The sequence below is a fragment of the Heterodontus francisci genome, chromosome 2, assembly GCF_036365525.1.
Source record: "Heterodontus francisci isolate sHetFra1 chromosome 2, sHetFra1.hap1, whole genome shotgun sequence".
Lineage (NCBI taxonomy): Eukaryota > Metazoa > Chordata > Chondrichthyes > Heterodontiformes > Heterodontidae > Heterodontus > Heterodontus francisci.
In genome coordinates this window covers 182,962,294-182,983,185 of record NC_090372.1, presented here as the reverse complement: position 1 = coordinate 182,983,185, position 20,892 = coordinate 182,962,294, and the positions used below count along the sequence as shown (strand labels likewise).

The following is a 20,892-nucleotide window of genomic DNA, read 5'->3' as shown; positions in this document are numbered from 1 at the left end:
TCACCTTAAATTTGTGCCCTCTGGTTCTCAACCCCTCAAAGGGAACAGTTTCTCTCCATCTACTCTCTCTGGACCCTTCATGATGTTGAGCACTTCTATCAAATTTCCTCTCATCCTTCTCCTCCAAGGAGAATAGCCCCAGCTTCGTCAATCTATCCACATAGCTGAAGTGTCTCATCCCTGGAACCAAACTCGCGAATCTTGGGTACAATACTCCAGTTGAGGCCAAACCAGTGTTCTACAAAGGTTCACCATAACTGCCTTGCTTTTCTACTCTATGCCTTGATTTATAAAGCCCAGGATATTGTATACCTTTTTAATCACTTTCTCAACTTGCCCTGACATCTTCAAAGATTTGTACACATGTACCTGCCGATGTAATAACATAGATCACATCTAAACATGCCAATGTGCTGCTTTTGTGATTTAAAAAAATTAAGTCTTGGGGAGTTGTGAGCATTGCTGGAAAGGCCAACATTTGTTGCTCTTGAGAAGATGGTGATAGGCCGCCTTCATGAACCGCTGTCGTCCGTGAGGTAAACATGCTCCTTTAATGCTGTTAGGTACCCAGTTCCAGGATTATGACCCAGTAACATCATCTCGATACATCGCCCTTGGCTCTTCACCTTCCCAGTTAGCCGCACACCTCTTCATGAACACAGTGCCTTTAATATAAGCAGTCAATAAATATTAAACACTGTATCTAATATATTTCCTTTCATCTGAGAATCCTGAAAGAGACCACTGTCCTTTTATCAGCCTGCCTGTGTTATATTTTTGAAGAAAAAATCTCTAAATGCATGCAACAAATGCAATTTCCTACTTCAAGTAGTTTTTCGAAATGCATCGATGGGTAGCTTCAAAGAAGTAGGTTGTTGTTGTTGCCAGGTGAAGGATGCTGTTTGTACACTGATCAGAAGGAACATGACCTTTCACTCTAATAATGTGTCAGTGGTGAGATCACCTTAGTAGGGGTTTAACACCAAGGAGTTGAAAATCTTGCAAGTTATTTTTGAATTCAAATGCCTACCTGGATCCTGCATGTTTTTAGGTTTGGCCAAAATCTGCTGTAATTTAATATTTAACTTAAATATTGTTATAAAAATATAATTTTCATTGGGATTGCAGGGGCCACTGAAAAGGTTTGAGCGAGGCAGGCCCGGCACCTGCTCCATTTGTAGTAAACTAATTTATAGGGGCCCTAATTAACATATGGGAGCCACCCAAAACACCTGCAAAGTTGCGAACACCAACATGGCAGTGCTTATAATGCAGGTGCTGATCAGATGTGATCAGATTGCCCCCCATAATTGGTTCATTTCTGTTTTCGTTTTCTTCCCAGAAAATGGGTGACATGAGGACCACTCACTATCCCAACATGTATAAAACCCCCTATCTTTAAATGGGCCTTCACAAAACAAGTTGGGGTAATGTGCAATGCAAACTGGAACTTCATAGAACAACTGCATCCTTTGGCTCAAGTTATTGAAACATCTTCAAACGTCAATGGCAGGCTTATGATAAATGAAAGATAAAAGGCTAATGTGAGAGTTTGATATTTGATAGCTTCTATATCTAGGCTGCACAAAAGAGATGTCGTATCTTTAAGGATTGTAAGCTGAACTAGGCCCTGTGCAGGAATTTGATACAGTTGGATAGCTTTCCAGAGAGCAGGATGCTGGAAGTTTGAGGAAATCCCAAGTTGATATATTTTGACATCCAGATGAATCTTGTTTCACTACAGTAATGGAAGTTTGGATGAAATAGGCTTTCCTCGGCATCCCTTTTCCCTACACAGCTACAGATATTGTAGCATTTCATATTTCCCATTTACTCCTATGCTTATTTTGGTGGGTGTTTGTGAATTTAATCCTTTAAGGACCACTTTTAGAGAGTCAAACGCCCTTCTACATTTCTTTTCCTCCCTCTTGGGTCACCATGCATGTTTCTCACTGAGAAAAGCCAGTGATCTTTTCAATGCCCTGCCACGAATGCTACTTTCAAATTTCTTGTTGGGAAATGTACAAGAACAGCCTGTGATGGTGCATTCACTGATGTTCATCTTTCATAGCAAAATGCCAGTCAGGGGCTTTTACCCTGCTCACAGATGATGGTGCTTGGAGGATTCCAGATAAGAAGTCAGGTTCGAACATACTGTCATGTAGTATGTTGGGACATTTTGGTTTTCGTTTTCATTGCTTCAAAAAATAATAACATAGACAGGTTTTTGGCTTCTTAATGACTCAGTAAATATAGAGGTAAAATTGTTTGCTCATATTATACTGGTTCAAGTCTCAGAGATGAGAAGCCCCAGAAGGCTGTTCAAATTCCAGCCCAGAGGGGCTTGAGGTCAATGCAAAGCCTCAATGTTCAACTTTATCTGGCTTCCTTTGGCTTCAGTTGGACCATTAGAGGGAGAACTATGCAGCATTATTTGGGAAGTACTTCCTTAGTTGAAGGAATTGGGAGTGACTGAGGGGAAATAATTACAACTTGGTTAAACGGCTCCCTGGCCTTGAATCAAAGAATCATATAGCACAGAAGGGGGCCATTTGGTCTATGTGCCTGTGCCAGCTCTTTGAGAGAGTTATCCAATTAGACCCATGCCCCTGCTTTTCCCCCATAGCTCTACAGATGTTTCAAATATATAGCCAATTACCTTTTGAAAGTTATTATTGAATCTGCTTCCACCACCCCTTCAGGCAGTTCATTCCAGATCATAACAACTCACTGGATAAAAAAAAGTTCTCCTCACCTCTCCTTCATTTCTTTTGCCATAACTGTTGCATTGCCTTGAAAGGCAATTTAGCAAGTTACAGAAGAATGTAACAATGTGTCACCAATCACGTGTTTATATTTCAACAGTCGCCATGGAGAGGTCACTCCATAGTTGCCTCACAGCGACTGACACCACTGACCACCTCTAGGCGCTTACCCATTGTCTCTCGAGACAAGGAGGCCAAAGAAGAAGAAGAAGAGGCACTTCTGCCACTGAGCCCAGTTTTCACCACAAATGTACTGTGGCTGTAGTACATACCATCTACAGGATTCACTGTAGCAAGTCACTAAGGTTACTTCCACAGCACCTCCCAGTCCTACGACTTCTACCACTGAGAACAAGAGAAGCAGACTCATTGGAATACCATCACCTGCACGTTCCCCTCCAAGTCAAACATCATCATAGCTTGAGCATATACTGCCCATCCTTCATTATTGCTGGGTCACAATCCAGGAATTCTCTACCTAATACCAGCATGGCAGCATCATTGGCACAAGGATTTGCAGCAGTTCAAGGAGATGGCTAATCAACACCTTCTCAGGATGAGTAGATACAGGCATTGAAGTGCAGCTTTGCTGGCAGCACCTTACTTCTCAAGAACAAAAGAAGAAAAAACTTGTTTGAAAATTACCGTATAGATTTAAAGGTCATGTTGTAAATACTGCAGCAAATACAACACCTGCTACTCAAACAAAGTTACCGTGGCTTCCAAAATGGCAATGCAGCAATGGAGTTTTCAAGCCAGGCAAATGCTGTCAGACTGCCTGCTGAGGTGATAACACCACTTTAATTCACTCACTGGATGTGTATTTTGTCCCTCATTATCCAACCACTAAGTGGAGCAGCCTTGAGGGCAAATTGCCCCATGGTAAATGCAAATCCTATTTGTTGTATTTTGGAATGGCAAAAAGGGGTCAGAAGTCAAAGAGGAGTCTGTGACCTATTCATCCACCCTCCCAGCTGAAAAAATAATGCATTTGTGTATTTGGCTGTGGTTGTTAAGAGTTAACAACATGGAATAAGTGATCCAAACAATACTGAAAGAGGTACGTTGCTTCAACTGATTTCATTCTCTCATATGACCTTCCCCATTTTAATTTCAGACTTACTTTTGAACAGATGAAAGCTCTAAAATCGAACCACACAAAGAAAACAGGAATTCTTCCAAACATTCACAAAACAAATACAGTCTACCTCATACCCTAGTGACTATATAAAAGTTAACTGCTGTGAGGCGCCACTACATAAAAAATCTTTAGCTCAGTACCCACTGTGTCAAAATGATGGATTATCCACTTGGCCTAACCACAAATATATTTATTAGCTCCTATTACATTGTACATGCAATTCAGTTCTCCTGCCTTACAAAAGTTGAGATCCAAAGAAAATGGTATATCTTCAGCATTTGTTGACTCGTGTTAACTAGTTGGTTAACATTAAGTTGCATCTTGAACCCTGCAAAAGGAAAGGAATCAGTAGCATTTATGTTTCATTTCCCTTATTTGTGAATCGAAACGATGACCAGATGTGTGACTTGCACAGCTCAGCCGTAAGCAAGACTCCCACCAACCTCCTCCTCGGGCAATTTTTTTACCACTATTTAAATTGGAACTTTACATATGTTTCAGCTATGTGAAAGGCAAGTGAAGTGTAGAATATTGGAGGAGACAGTGAATAAAAAGAAACAAAAACAGAACACACTTCCATTAACATGTTAATGCACATGTACCTGCATTGGAACACAAAAGTCACATGTTTAATGTTTCCCATCCCCTTGTTTTGAGCTCCCCATGGCCGCATTCCTCTATATAGCTCTTCCCCTACCTCGCGGGGAGCTGATTAGGAGTAGGCTTCTCTGTAGCTTTTATTATGGATCTTTTTACATCTTTTAATATAAAAGAGGCAGATGTGAAGCTCAGTTATTGCAGTGGTGGGATATAGAGATTTATGGCATAGAAGGAGACCATTCGGCCCATCGAGTCCATGTCGGTTCTCCGTGGAGCAATCCAGTCAGTCCCACTCCCCCAATTGATCCAAATAGTCCTGCAAGTTTATTTCCTTCAAGCCCAATCCAGTTTCCTTTTGAAATCATTGATTTTCTCGGTTTCCACCACCCTTGTGGGCAGCGAGTTCCAGGTCATTATCACCCACTGCATAAAAAAGTTCTTCCTCACTTTCCCCCTTCATCACTTGCCCAAAACCTTAAATCTGTGTCCTCTAGTCCTTGTACCATCAGTTAATGGGAACAGCTTTTCATTGTCTAACTTATCTAAACCTGTCATATCTTGTACACCTCTATTAATACTTCCCTCAATCTCCTTTGCTCCAGGGAGAACAATCCCAGCTTTTCCAACCTAACCTTGTAGCTAAAATCCCTCACCCCTGGAACCATTCTGGTAAATTTCCTTTGCATCCTGTCAAGGACCCTCACATCCTTTCGAAAGTGTGGTGACCAGAACTGGACGCAATACTCTAGTTGGGGCCTAACCAGAGCTTTATAAAGGCTACATATTTGCCCAGCATTTTGGAATGTGCCTTTCATTTTGAGTTCATGAACTACTGCAGTTTTAGTTGAACCAGACACACAGGTGAGCTTCACTCCAGCTGAAAATCTTGAATGGCCTCCTTGCATAAATAATCTGGGAAGATTTAATCTGCGACACATTGATGTCAGTTTTTTAAAAGGTCTTTGAGCACCCACATATCTGACAATCGAATGAACAGTGAATTCATGAATAAATAAACCAGGGCTTCCAGTGAATGAATAGTTCCATTACAGAAACACAAACTGCACATAAACTTTGCACAGTAGCTCATTCTATATTTGGCAAGATGATCACACACACTCTAGCAAACATACACAAATAAGAAACTCTTATGACTAAATCACCAGACAATTTTGTTTTACTATTTAAAATTTCACTTTGACTGTTTGAAAACATTAATAAGAGTTGGTGCCATATTAATATGTTTTCCTCACTAGATGATTAGAACTATTGTGTGATGCTACAAGTTATATTAATCTCTAACAAGCTCTTGCTGCTTTTGAATGTTGCAGGTGGACCTCGGGTTCCTGCAGCATGTCTCTGCAATCGCGACGCAAGGTGCTGTCTCCAAAGAAACTCAGCGGGTGTATTTTATCCAAACGTACAAAGTAGATGTGAGTTCCAATGGTGAAGACTGGATAACTGTGAAGGAAAGGAATAAACAAAAGGTATGTTGTTCAAACAAATAATTAGTTACTTCAAATATGTCAAAAAAATGCTGTCTTGGAAAATAAATGCAGGAGGGAATGAGGGAAGTAAGGAAGGAAATTGCAGAGGCACTGGCCATAATCTTCCAAACCTTCTTTGATATGGTGGAGCGGGGCAGGGCGGGGGGGGGGGCGCGGGGGGGTGGGGTGCGGGTGGCGGGTGCCAGCACTGCAACTGTTACACCCTTGTTCAGAAAAGTGTGTAAGGATAAGCCCAGCAACTACAGGCTAGTCAGTTTAACCTTGGTGGTGGAAAAGTTTAGATCAGGACAAAATTAACAGTCACTTGGACGAATGTGGATTAATTCAGGAAAGCCAGCACGGATTTAAGGGCAACTTGTTTTAACTAATTGTTTGAGTTTTATGACAGAGAGGGTTGATGAGGGTAATGCAGTTGATGTTGTGTACATGGACTTCAAAACGGCATTTAATGAAGTACCACATAACAGGCTTGTCAGCAAAATATAAGAGGCAGGAGCAGAGTGGATATGAAATTAGCTGAGTGACAGGGGAGTAGTGGTGAATGATTGTTTTTCAGACTAGAGGAAAGTATACAGTGGGGTTCTCCAGGAGTCAGTGTTAGAACCCCTGCTTTTTCTGATATATATTAATGACTGAGACTTGGGCATACAGGGCACAATTTCAAAATTTGGATGACGTAAAACTTGGAAGTATTGTGAACTGAAGAGGATAGTAATAAACTTCAAGAGAACATAGACAGGCTAGTGGAATGGACATGTGGCAGATGAAATCTAATGCAGAAAAGTGTGAAGTGATATATTTTGGTAGGAAAAATGAGGAAAGGCAATATAAAATAAAAAGTAAAATTCTAAAGGAGGGTGCAGAAGCAGAGGGACCTGGTGGTATATGTGCACAAATCACTGAAGGTGGCAGGGCAGAGCACTTAATAAAGCAGATGGGATCCTGGGCTTTATAAGTAGAGACATAGAGTACAAAAGCAGGGAAGTTATGATAAACCTGTATAAGACACTTGATTGGCCTCAACTGGAGTATTGTGTTCAGTTCTGGGCAACACTCTTTAGGAAGGATCTGAAGGCATTAGAGAGGGTGCAGAAAAGATTCACGAGAATGGTTATAGGGATGAGGGACTTCATTTATGTGGATAGATTGGAGAAGTTGAGTCTGTTCGCCTTGGAAAATAGAGGATTAAGAGGAGATTTGTTGGAGGTGTTCAAAATCATGAAGGGCCTGGACAGAGTAGACAGGGAGAAACTGTTGCCGTTGGTGGAAGGATCGAAAACCAGAGGACACCGCTTTAAGGTGATTGGCAAAAGAAGCAACAGCGACATAAGGAAAAACTTCTTTATGCAGCAAGTGGTTTGAATCTGTAATGCACTACCTGAAAGTATGGTGGGGGCAGATTTCATCATGGCATTCAAAAGAGAATTTAACAATTATCTGAAGTGAAAAAATTTGCCAGGCTACAGGGAAAAGTCCAGGGAGTGGGACTAGGTGAATTTCCTCTTGCAGAGAGCTGGCACGGACACAATAGGCCAAATGGCCTCCTTCTGTGCTGTAACCAGTCTATGATTCTATAAAAAACGTGTAATTCAACTTGTTTTTTCCTTGAAACCCTAACTTTAGAAGCATGAATTGTTGTTTCTTAATGTCCCTGAAGTAAAGTTACTCTCCATAATTAGAAAAGTTGCTTTAAGATAAATATGACCTTCTGGAAGCTAGAATTTCCCAGATTCCCACAAAGGAAAGGTTCATATATTGGATCCTAACAAGCAGAAAAGATAAGTTAAATGTGCGATTTTCTTTTTGGTTAATGGTATATGAATAAGAGACTTGCATGAAACAAGTGAATTAAATTTCCCCACAATCCCTGCTCCTGACAGCTCAGGCCTAACATTCGGAGCACAACCATTATCTATGATTGAGTGAATTGTAGTTTTACGACCAATGGCGGTTGTATTCTTTTATGTTGTACATTTTGAAATATAAGTTATATGTAAATACATATAATTTTGCACAAATTGCCACAAAAAGAGAAAACATGTGATATAATCTCAGGTATCAACCTTCCACTCAATAGGAATGAGCACCTTACACTTCTCTAATGCTGGTCTTCATTTACTTTTTTCAGTTGGCTATCAGCGAGGTCAATTGTATCAATGGAGAACATATCTCAGGTGTCTGTCCCTATAAATTGTTGTCCAACTGGAACCACATGATCCCCTCTTCCCATAATCTGCAATGATTAACCCCCCACAAAATAATACTTAAATTTTACTTTTTCCAATTATCAAATAGTCACATTTCTACTTTATGCACAAACAAGAAAGAAAACTTTGTGAGATTATATCACCTATCATACAAATCTTCAGCCAGGAAGGTAGTCAAGAATTGTGCTCATGTGACTTTCACATTCAACTCAGAATTTTATTCAGAAATCATAACACACCGTAACACCTGACTCCTAATCAGTATCAACTGCAGGAAAGTCTTTTCAATTGTTCACAGTATTGATTAACTAGCGTTTTTCATCAGATCATGGACTTATACTGTTTGGATTTTGCCAATAATTTCATAATAAATAGTCATTTGGTAGTACAGAACTTGAGTATTGCTGAAAATAGAGACATGTCAAAGCTTTTCATCTTGCACTCATCAGGACAATCTGCAAGAATACCAATGTAAGGGAAAACAACAACTTTATACTGTATGAGAAGAGAGTGCTAATTGGTTGGCAAGTGAACTCTGATTGGTAGAGGCGTTGCCATGGAGAATACACCAGTTTACAGTGACTGACAGTTAACTGCCAAGACCAATCAGAGTCAAGCTGCCTGGTTTAAATTTCAAACAAAGCTTGGCAGTAACTGTCAGTCACTGTAAACTGGCACATTCTTCATGGCAACACCTCTACCTATCAGAGTTCACTTACCAACCAATGATTACTCTCTTCTCATACAGTATAAAGTTGTTGTTTTCCCTTACATTGGTATTCTTGTGGATTGTCCTGATGAGTGCAAGACGAAAAGCTTCGACAACGTGTCTCTATTTTCAGCAATTTTCATAATAGGCTGATTAGAGAAAGGACTCAGGAAGCTGATTAGGTATAGAGTAAAAGATGAGGCCCTGTCCCTTGTGATTAACTGCTAGAAACACATTAAGTTCTTCTCCAATTCTGGCCTCTTGTGCATGTCTGATTTTCTTTGCTCCACCTTTGGTAACCGTGCCTTCAGCTGCCTAGGCCCTAAGCTCTGGGATTCCTTCCCTAAACCTCTCCGCCTCTCTCTCATTAAAAACCTGCCTCTTCAACCAAGCATTTGGTCTCCTATCCTAATATCTCTTTATGTGGTGTCAAAGTTTGTTTGATAATCGCTCCCGTGAAGCACCCTTAGAGCATTTTATAATGGTAAAGGTGCTATATAAATGCCTGTCATTTTTGTTATAAGTTGTCTCTAGACGCTAAAGCCAGTCGGTAAACATTGGGATGGTGAGAAAATAGAACCAAGATTCTTTATCTTAGGATTCATGTCAGTGCCATTATAAAAGATCATAATGTTTGTAACCACTACTACATCAGGAAGGTGTTTTTTGGTTAGCTACTGAACTCCTTCTTGATCATTAAGTGTGGCAGTTGATGCTGAGCCTATGCATCTGCACTCGGAGAACTCCAGTAGTACATTCCTTTATAATCAAATGAAAGAGCCTGGAATAATTGGGACCTGGACAGTTCTCTCAAGACAGAATAGCGAAAGACAATTCTGATTCTCTGTCCTTTTAGTTCTCTATATTGGTAGATAAAAGACTTTTTTTAGTGATCAAAGAACTAGCAGGCCAGCTTATCAAGACTATTCCCTAGCATGGAGACCAGTTCAAACAAAGCCGATCTTTTACTGGTGGTACATTGGCCTTTTGGGTCTCTGAATGCCCACCAGCACCAGTTGATTTGAAATCCAGCTTCTGGAGACCAAACATGACATGAAAGAAAAAGCCATGGGGCAGGGAATGGGGTCCAGATGTCAGGCAATCAAGGAAGAATTTAACAAGTTTAAACATATATTTTGACAAGACTTGTGGAGCTGCAATTTCTTATGCTCCAGAGATAAGAATATGGATAGGTCCAGAATTCACACTAAAATTGTTTAAATTGTCGGTATCTTGTTACCCTGTGTTTTTCCTTACAAATGTGTATTATAGGATCATTGCCCCTCATTGGTAGGCTGTAAAAGAGTGTTATTATTAAGACTGCATATCTGTCATTTTGGTCTATAGCAAAGGACATTCAATCAATTTAACTCACAGGAGTTGTTCCTTTCTACAAACCGAGAATCCATCAGATTTCTAAGTATGAGAACATTAACATTAACAAGAAACGTTTGCTGAAGAACACCATCCTAATTTAAAACTGATCACATCTCTACAAGATTTACTTGGAAATGACTGTTGCCAATATTAGTCAGCGGGTGCTTAATGCTTTCACATGACCTCCCTCTGTTTGCTGTTTTAACAGAGGCATTAACACATTTAAAATAATCTGAGGCTCTAATGTGAATCATTAAACAGATTATTCTCAAATCCTTTTGGTTGAATAAACTCATTCCACCTGTAAACCCTTAACTTAAATATAATTAAATGGTAGTCTCAACTGAAATCTTCTGTGAAGTAATGATTGAATTATTACCAAAATGTATCTTAAAACAGTTTAAGAAGTCTTGTTGCATACTCTTGGGTGTTAGAAGCTTTCACGTGCAACTCAGAATCACTTGTGTGAGAAGAGTCGATGGGACTATTTTAATCAGTTTGAATTATTTTCAAACAGGTCAATATTAAATGGTAATTGTTTCAGACAATCCCTGGGTGTAACAGTCTGCTATAAAGTACAGGTGTCATTCTCTTATGTGAAGGTCATGCTGCCTGCTATGGAATATGAACTTACTTTTGCCATTTTGGAGGTGGTTGAGGAAGGGATATGACAAGGGCACCAGGACAACTCCCTGCAGCTCTTTGAGCATTGAATATTTGAATCTGCCTCATCTATCTGAAGAGATAGATAGAACCTTGTTTTATTATCTCATCCAAAGGCAGTACCTCTGTCAACATATCACATCCATTGCACTGTACTGAAATGTCAGCGTGGATTCCGGGCTCAAGTCCTGGAGTTGGGTTTACACCCACAACCTACTAACTCGAAGGTGACAGTGTGACCAACTGAGCCAAGCTGACACTAAAAGCCAACTGGTATGATTATAACTAATCTTTTTTCCAAAATAGTCTGAATGAACTCTCTCTGCTCAATCTGTGGTAAATTTTTACCTTCAGTTCACGGGCAGTAATTTGGTAGAGTGGCTCTCCCAACCATTCTGGAACCTGTGAACAACTTGCGTTCAATTAAAATCAAGGCCAGCATTTGTTGCCCATCCCTAATTGCTCTTGGACTGAGTGGCTTGCTAGGCCAATTCAGAGGGCATTTTAAGAGTCAACCACACTGCTGTGGGTCTGGAGTCACATGTGAGCCAGACCAGGTAAGGATGGCAGATTTCTTTCCCTAAAGGACATTAGTAAAACAGATGGGTTTTTACAACAATTGACAATAGTTCCATGGTCATCAGTAGACTAGCTTTTAACTCCAGATTTAATTGAATTCAAAATTCACCATTTGCTATGGTAGGATTCGAACGCGTGCCCCCAGAGCATTAGCCTGCACTCTGGATGATTAGTTCAGTGACATTACCATTACACTACCACCTCCCCCCCACTAGGTAATTTAAAAGTCAACCATGTTTCAACTTGGTGGATGATGAGTCTAGGGAAGGGAGTGTAGATAGTCTGGGTCATGTCATTATCAAAAAGGAGGAGATGTTGGGCGTCTTGCAAAGCATTAAGGTAGGTAAGTCCCTTGGGCCTGATGGGATCTGCCCCAGAATACTGAGGGAGGCAAGGGATGAAATTGCTCGGGCCTTGACAGAAATCTTTGTATCCTCATTGGCTACAGGTGAGGTCCCAGAGGACTGGAGAATAGCCAATGTTGTTCCTTTGTTTAAGAAGGGTAGCAAGGATAATCCAGGAAATTATAGGCCGGTGAGCCTTACGTCAGTGGTAGGGAAATTATTAGAGAGGATTCTTCGGGACAGGATTTACTCCCATTTGGAAACAAACGAACTTATTAGCGAGAGGCAGCATGGTTTTGTGAAGGGGAGGTCGTGTCTCACTAACTTGATTGAGTTTTTTGAGGAAGTGACGAAGATGATTGATGAAAGAAAGGCAGTGGATGTTGTCTATATGGACTTCAGTAAAGCCTTTGACAAGGTCCTTCATGGCAGACTGGTACAAAAGGTGAAGTCACACGGGATCAGAGGTGAGCTGGCAAGATGGATACAGAACTGGCTCGGTCATAGAAGACAGAGGGTAGCAGTGGAAGGGTGCTTTTCTGAATGGAGGGCTGTGGCTAGTGGTGTTCCACAAGGATCAGTGCTGGGACCTTTGCTGTTTGTACAATATATAAATGATTTGGAGGAAAATGTAGCTGGTCTGATTAGTAAGTTTGCCGACGACACAAAGGTTGGTGGAGCTGCGGATAGTGATGAGGATTGTCAGAGGATACAGCAGGATATAGATCGGTTGGAGACTTGGGCGGAGAAATGGCAGATGGAGTTTAATCTGGACAAATGTGAGGTAATGCATTTTGGAAGATCTAATGCAGGTGGGAAGTATACAGTAAATGGCAGAACCCTTAGGAGTATTGACAGGCAGAGAGATCTGGGCGTACAGGTCCACAGGTCACTGAAAGTGGCAACACAGGTGGATAAGGTAGTCAAGAAGGCATACAGCATGCTTGTCTTCATCGGTCGGGGCATAGAGTATAAAAATTGGCAAGTCATGCTGCAGCTGTACAGTACTTTAGTCAGGCCACACTTAGAATATTGTGTGCAATTCTGGTCGCCACACTACCAGAAGGATGTGGAGGCTTTGGAAAGGATACAGAAGAGGTTTACCAGGATGTTGCCTGGTCTGGAGGGCATTAGCTATGAGGAGAAGTTGGATAAACTCGGATTGTTTTCACTAGAACGACGGAGGTGGAGGGGCAACATGATAGAGGTTTACAAAGTTATGAGCGGCATGGACAGAGTGGATAGTCAGAAGCTTTTTCCCAGGACGGAAGAGTCAGTTACGAGGGGACATAGGTTTAAGGTGAGAGGGGCAAAGTTTAGAGGGGATGTGCGAGGCAAGTTCTTTACACAGAGGGTGGTGAGTGCCTGGAACTTGCTGCCGGGGGAGATGGTGGAAGCAGGTACGATAATTACGTTTAAGAGGCATCTTGACAAATACATGAATAGGATGGGAATAGAGGGATATGGACCCCGGAAGTGCAGAAGGTTTTAGTTTAGACAGGCATCAAGATCGGCGCAGGCTTGGAGGGCTGAATGGCCTGTTCCTGTGCTGTACTGTTCTTTGTTCTTTGTTCATGTTGACGTGGGACTGAAATCAAATGTCGGCCAGAACAGATAAGTGGCAGATGGCAGATTCAAGTCCCTAAAAGGACATTAGCTGGGTTTTTACAATAATTTAACAGGTTTATGATCACTATGACTGATGTCAGATTTTTATTTCCAGATTACCTTTTAAATTGAATTCACATTCTATAGCTGCCATATTGGGATTTGAAATCAAATTCCAGGCCTCTGTAAATTAACCACTATGCTACCCTAGCCCAATAATTGAAACTTGCTATAATTCTGTTATTCCATATTCATTGAGGAGCAAAGTCACAGGAGTTGGATACAGTCGTAATTCCACTGGTCTGTGGTTGGCATCAGAACAATGTACTCCCCTGGGTTACTCATTTACTAATTCTTTTGCTATTTCTTCAATGTTCAGTCTTTTTGAGGTTGCTTGGGAATAGGAAGATCAATTTTAATTTTTCTTCCTCTTGTTACATTATGAGTATTATCATCATATAACACAAACTGTTTCCTATACAAAAATTTCTATTGAAAATTAGGTCCAAAATAATGCTGGCGTGTTGTGTGTGTGTGATCACGCAATGTGCGTGATGTGCGCTTACCTCAGGTTCCGCTAGGAGCAGGGAAAACATGGTTTCTGAAGGTGAGAAATGGGCAGAAATTGTTTTTGTGGATCTGCCAAACCAGTGGAATCTGGGAATTTATTGGTGAAAATTGGTAAAAACTGGTTGTAAAGATTTCTCTGTAAGCTTTATTCATATTCTAAAGCAAGCTCCAACCCCACCACTCCTCCACCATCCTCCTATCAACCATGACTCAAAACAAATGATCGATTCAAACGTCATTTCAAATGACCTATTTCAATATTATAGTTACTTTTCACTATTTCATCCATTGGAGTGTTTCCTTCTCAAGAAAAGGCAAATGATTAGTGGGTCTAACTTATAATAAAAAAGGCTTGCATACTGCTGACGTGACAAATGCCATTTTATTGAATTAGCGCTGCACGTCGTTACTTCAGCATCATTAACAGCTGTACAGAGAAGTAAAAGTAAACTGTTGACTGGCTGGAGTTTCTTACATGTCTCTACAGGAACACAATTAAGTATAAATCGAGATCTTTATCCAGCCTGGCATTTGAGTTCCACCACAGCTGATAAAGTTTCAAGATAGTGGACAATATATCCTGAAGTAATCACACTTCAACAACACACTAAAGGCATGGAAAATGTTGAGAATCCTCAGTGCTGATTGTACAAAGAAACTATTTTAGTCCGAAACACCGTTCTCTCCTCTAGAGACGAAAATTCAAATTAAGTTTTAGTGGTGACGGATAAAGATCTGATTTCTTACTGCTGACTGTTAAATATCTCAAACAAAATAAAATCTGTTCGCCTCAGGGTAGACTTCAATAGTTCTCAGTTGACAATACAAAATTGCACTTTCAACTGAGATACATTTGGAGTGAAAGGTTGAGATTAGCGGAGAGTTGTTTGGTGCATTGAAGGGCATTCTTCTTAGGCCTGGTTTGAACAGCAGTGGGAGTGTCTACCACTACCACAAGACCTCATAGAATAGACAGCAATATTTAGTATTATAGGATCATAGAAATTTACAGCATGGAAGGAGGCCATTCAGCCCATTGTGTCCGTGCCAGCCAAAAAGTAGCCATCCAGCCGAATGCCACTTTCAGGCTCTTTGTCCAATGTCTTGTAGAGCACGGAAATTCAAGTGCATATCCAAGTCTTGTTAAATGTTATGAGGGTTTCTGCCTCTAGCGCCCTTTCAGGCAGTGAGTTCCAGATCCCCACTACCCTCTGGGTGAAAACATTTCCCCTTGAATCCCCTTTAAACCTCCTACCTCTTACCCTAAATCTATGCCCCCTGGAATAGGGCTATCCACTCTATCTAGACCCCTCATAATTTTATACACTTCAATTAAGTCTCCCCATCAGCCTCCTCTGTTCTAAAGAAAACAACCCTAGCCTATCCAATCTTTCCTCATAACTAAAATTCTCCAGGCCACGCAACATCCTCGTAAATTTCATCTGTACCCTCTCTAGCGCAATCGCATCTTTCCTTTAGTGAGGTGACCAGAACTGCACACACTACTGCAGCTGTGGCCTAACTAGTGTTTTATACATTTCCAACATAACTTCCCAGCTCTTATATTTGATGCCTCAACTAATATTCAAGGGCGGCACAGTGGCGCAGTGGTTAGTACCGCAGCCTCACAGCTCCAGCAACCCGAGTTCAATTCTGGGTTCTGCAAGTTCTCCCTGTGACCGCATGGGTTTTTGCCGGGTGCTCCGGTTTCCTCCCACATGCCAAAGACTTGCAGGTTGATAGGTAAATTCGCCATTATAAATTGCCCCTAGTATAGGTAGGTGGTAGGGGAATATAGGGAAGGTGGGGATGTGGTAGGAATATGGGATTAGTGTAGGATTAGTATAAATAGGTGGTTAATGGTTGGCACAGACTCGGTGGGCTGAAGGGCCTGTTTCAGTGCTGTATCTCTAAATAAATAAATAATAAAGGCAAGTATCCCGTATGCCTTCTTGATCACCTTATCTACCTGTCCAGCCACCTTCAGGGATCTGTGAACATGCACTCCAAGGTCCCTCTGTTGCTCTATATTTCTCAGTATTCTAATATTTATTGTGTATTCCCTTGCCTTGTTAGCCTTCCCCAAATGCATTACCTCACACTTCTATGGATTGAACTCCATTTGCCATTGTTCTGCCCACCTGACTAGTCCATTGATATCTTCCTGCAGTCTACAGCTTTCTTCTTCATTTTCAACCACAAGGCCAATTTTTGTATCATCTGCAAACTTCTTAATCATACCCCTATATTCAAATCAAATCATTGATATATACCACAAAAAGCAAGGGACCTAGTACTAAAAAAGTAATAAAAAGAGCAAAGGTAAATTATGAAAGAAAACTAGCACAAAATATAAAAACAGATAGCAAAAGCTTCTATAAGTATATAAAAGGGAAGAGAGTAGCTAAAGCGAATGTTGGTCCCTTGGAGGATGAGACTGGGGAGTTAATAGTGAGGAACACAGAAATGGAAGAGACGTTAAATCAGTATTTTGCCTCAATTTTTACAGTGGAGGACACTAGTACCATCCCACTAGTAACAGGTAATGCAGAGGTTCGAGAAAGGGAGGAACTTAGAACAATCATCATCACTAGGGGAAAAAGTACTCTGAAAACTATTGGGATTGAAGGCAGACAAGTCCCCAGAGCCTGATGGCCTACATCCTAGGGTCTTAAAGGAAGTGGCAGTGGATATAGTGGATCCATTGGTTATAATATTCCAAAATTCCCTGGATGTGGGAAAGGTTCCAGTGGATTGGAAAAATGCTAATGTAACGCTCTTATTCAAAAAAGGGAGGGAAGCAGAAAGTAGGAAACTATAGACCAGTTAGTTTAACATCTGTTGTTGGGAAATTGTCAGAATCCATTATTAAGGAAGTAATAACAGGACATTTAGAAAGTCAAAATGCAATCCATCAGAGTCAGCATAGTTTTATGAAGGGTAAATCGTGTTTGACTAATTTGCTACAGTTCTTCGAAGATGTAACAAGTAAAGTGGATAATGGGGATCCTGTAGATGTATTATATCTGGACTTCCAGAAGGCATTTGATAAGGTGCCGCACAAAAGGTTAATACACAAGGTAAGATCACATGGGGTTAGGGGCAATGTATTAGCTTGGATAGAGGATTGGCTAACCAACAGAAAACAGAGAGTCGGGTTAAATGGGTCCTTTTCTGGTTGGCAAGATGTAACTAGTGGGGTGCCACAGGGTTCGGTCCTCGGGCCCCAACTATTTACAATCTATATTAATGACTTGGATGCAGGGATAGAAGGTACTATAGCCAAATTTGCAGATGACACTAAAATAGGTGGGATAGTAAATTGCAATAAAGAAATAAGAAATTTGCAAATGGATTTGGATAGATTAGGAGAATGGGCCAAAATTTGGCAGATGGAGTTTAACGTGGATAAGTGTGAGGTTATCCAAATTGGTCGGAAGAATAGAAAGGCAAATTATTATCTAAATGGAGAGAAACTTCAGAGTGCTTTGGTGCAGAGGGATCTGGGTGTCCTCGTGCATGCATCGCAGAAAACTAGTATGCAGGTGCAGCAGGTAATAAGGAAAGCAAATGGAATTTTGGCATTTATTGCTAAAGGAATAGAGTATAAAAGTAGGGAAGTGTTGCTGCAACTGTACAAGGCATTAGTGTGACCGCACCTGGAGTATTGCATACAGTTTTGGTCCCCTTACATGAGGAGGGATGTTGTTGCATTGGAGGCAGTTCAGAGGAGGTTCACTAGATTGATTCCAGAGATGAGGAGTTTGTCTTATTAAGAAAGATTGAGCAGTTTAGGCCTTTACTCTCCAGAGTTTAGAAGAATGAGAGGAGATCTAATTGAGGTATATAAGATGATTAAGGGGATTGACAAAGTTGATGTAGAGAGGATATTTCCTCTGGTGGGGCAATCTAGAACATAGTTTTACGATATGGGGTAGCAGATTTAGAACAGAGATGAGAAGAAATTACTTCTCCCAAAGGGTCGTGAGTCTGTGGAATTCACTACCCCAGAGTGCGGTGGATGCTGGAACATTGAGTAAATTTAAGGAGGAGATAGACAGATTTTTAATTAGTAAAAGGTTGAAGAGTTATGGAAAATGGGCAGGAAAGTGGAGTTGAGGCCGAGATGAGATCAGCCATGATTGTATTGAATGGCGGAGCAGGCGCGAGGGGCTGAATTGCCTACTCCTCCTTGTTCTTATGTACTAAGCCCAGCAGAACCCCACTGGAAACAGCCTTCCAGTCACAAAAACATCTGTCAACCATTACCCTTTGCGTCCTGCCTCTGAGCCAATTTTGGATGCAACTTGCCATTTTGCCTTGCTTCCAGGGGCTTTTACTTTCGTGACCAGTCTGCCATGTGGGACCTTGTCAAAAGCCTTGCTAAAATCCATATAAACTGCATCAAATGCACTACCCTCATCGACCCTTCTTGTTACCTCCTCAAAAAATTCAATCACGTCAGTCAAACACAGCCTTCCATTAACAAATCCATGCTGATTGTCTTTGATTACTCCATGTCTTTCTAAATAAAGATTTATCCTGTACCTCAGAATATTTTCCAATAATTATCCCACCACCAAGGTTAGGCCGACTGGCCTATAATTACTCGGTCTATCCCTTTCTTCCTTTGTAAACAATGGTACAATGTTAGCAGTCCTCCTGTCCTCTGGCACCACACCTGTAGCCACAGAGGTTTGGAAAATGGTGGTCAAAGCCTCCGCTATTTCTTCTCTTGCTTCCCTTAACAGCCGAGGATATATTTTGTTCAGGCCTGGGGATTTATCTACTTTCAAAGATGTTGAACCCCTTAATACATCCTCTCTCACTATGTTAATTTCATCTAATATTTCACACTCCTCCTCCCTAATTGCAATATCTGTATCGTCCCTTTCTTTAATGAAAACAGATGCAAAATATTCATTAAGAACCATACCAACATCCTCTGCCTCCACACACCCTTATGGTCCCTAGCAGGCCCTATTCTTTCTTTAGTTATCTTCTTGCTCAAAAAAATCTTGGATTTTTTTTGCCAATATTTTTTCACGTCTTCTCTTTGTTTTCCTAATTTCCTTTTGGATTTCACCCCTATACTTTTTATACTCCTCTCGGTTTTCTACCCCACTGTGTCGATGGGCTACTGATGACGTGAGACGTCTCAGCCTAGCCCGATTCTGCTCTCATCCAACATCCAGATATACATACTCTTTGGCATGGATCACAGGACAGCAGTCAGGAGTGAAAATTCTAGGTGAATTTCCCCTTTGTAGCCTGGAAAGGAGGGCAACTGTAGCCTACCCACTTAACTCAAGATCACTTAATTCAACATAAAAAAGTAATAGGGCCCAATAAAGTCTGGAACTTACCTTTTACTCAATCAACCATTCCCGTCCTCCATTCTCTAACCGTAATATTATCCATTTTACCTCCTCTAGAATAAGGTAATAATTACCAATGTGTTTTTTTTAACCATGACCAATTAAATAACTTACTTTCTGCTAAGTGCCTTCAATTAAAAATACCATGTGTGGGTAAATGCATCGCATTGTGTGGTACTGAGCTCTACAGACCAAAATAGTCCCAGATTCCAACCTTGCTTTGTGGTGAGTTATCTGATGTTAGCCAAGGTCAATGTTATGGACATTGTAATTTGGCCTTCATGTTTTGGTTTAGTGAGGAGCAAAGACAGCTATGATTCCTGCTCCTGATTACAATCGAGTGATTCCTACTGGGGCACAGGTTTGGCTGAAATGTTGTTCCACAGTCAGATGCCTTAACCCAGAAGGTTGCCGGTGCTCAAAGCAGTGCCAGTGCCCTCAGAACCATACCTTGACATGAGTTATTGTGGAGCAGAGCAAAGCAAATTCGAAGAATAAGTAACTTGTCTTATGTGTACTCTTGTGATTTTGTCCTTCATGTTTGCAGATATTTCAAGGTAACAGCAATCCCAATGATATCGTTATAAGGGAGTTTCCTCAGACAATCCTGACACGATATGTTCGCATAAGACCACAGACATGGGAGAACGGTGTTGCGCTTCGGTTCGAACTTTTTGGATGCAAGATCACAGGTAAAGAATCAACTCGAGAGAAAGCTAACTATTAAAAATAGCTTATTCTCAGATAAACCATAGGCTCTACTTACAAAGAGTTAACTGTTTTCTGCAACTATCTTTTCTGTAACTTCTTTTTTGGTCAGTTGAATATCTGCTAAAGGGGGAAAATGTTCAGCATGTTTTAAAGTCCCTGAAACAAGCTACTGAGAAATCTACAATTGTAAAATTTCAGTTTGCTCAAGACAGAGTTCACACTTTCTCCCCACTCATCCCATTCCGGCGTATCCCACTTATCTCATCCACAAAGTTTAGGTACAGGTTGGCAGAGTTTAAGAAGCTTCCAAGTACACACAAGGCACTGCTAGAGTATAACAAGCTAAAAGAATGCATCCAAGAATGAATCCGTTCTCCCAATTCGGATGAAAGGTCACGGGCCTGAAACAATAACTCTGATTCTCGCTCTGCAGATGCTGCCAGACCTGCTGAGTATTTCCAGCATTTTCTGTTTTTATTTTTTAAAAATGCACAGCTTGCCACACAGCGCACTGGTAAGCTTCCCACTGCTGGTCCAGCTAAGAACAGCTACTTGTTACAGCATTGCCTATAGGGTTATCTGGAGCCTCTTGGAAAGAGTTCTCCCAGTGTCCTGGTTAACATTTAACACTCATTGCTGTTTGTGGAACCTTGCTGTGCATAAATTGGGTGCCATGTTTCCCTATGTTACAACAATGACTATACACCAAAAATTCTTCATTGGCTGCAAATC

At 41.0% G+C, this 20,892-nt stretch overlaps 1 protein-coding gene across 4 annotated transcripts in view; it reads left to right on the top strand.

Moving 5' to 3' along the window:
• nrp1a (neuropilin 1a) overlaps window positions 1-20,892 on the top strand; it is a 192,953-nt gene that overhangs the window by 119,222 nt on the left and 52,839 nt on the right. For all 4 annotated transcript variants that reach the window (XM_068014658.1, XM_068014677.1, XM_068014647.1 and 1 more), the window contains 2 exons: window positions 5,838-5,993; window positions 19,997-20,141. In XM_068014658.1, the coding sequence (XP_067870759.1) occupies window positions 5,838-5,993; window positions 19,997-20,141 (301 nt within the window). The remainder of the gene's footprint in view (window positions 1-5,837; window positions 5,994-19,996; window positions 20,142-20,892) is intronic.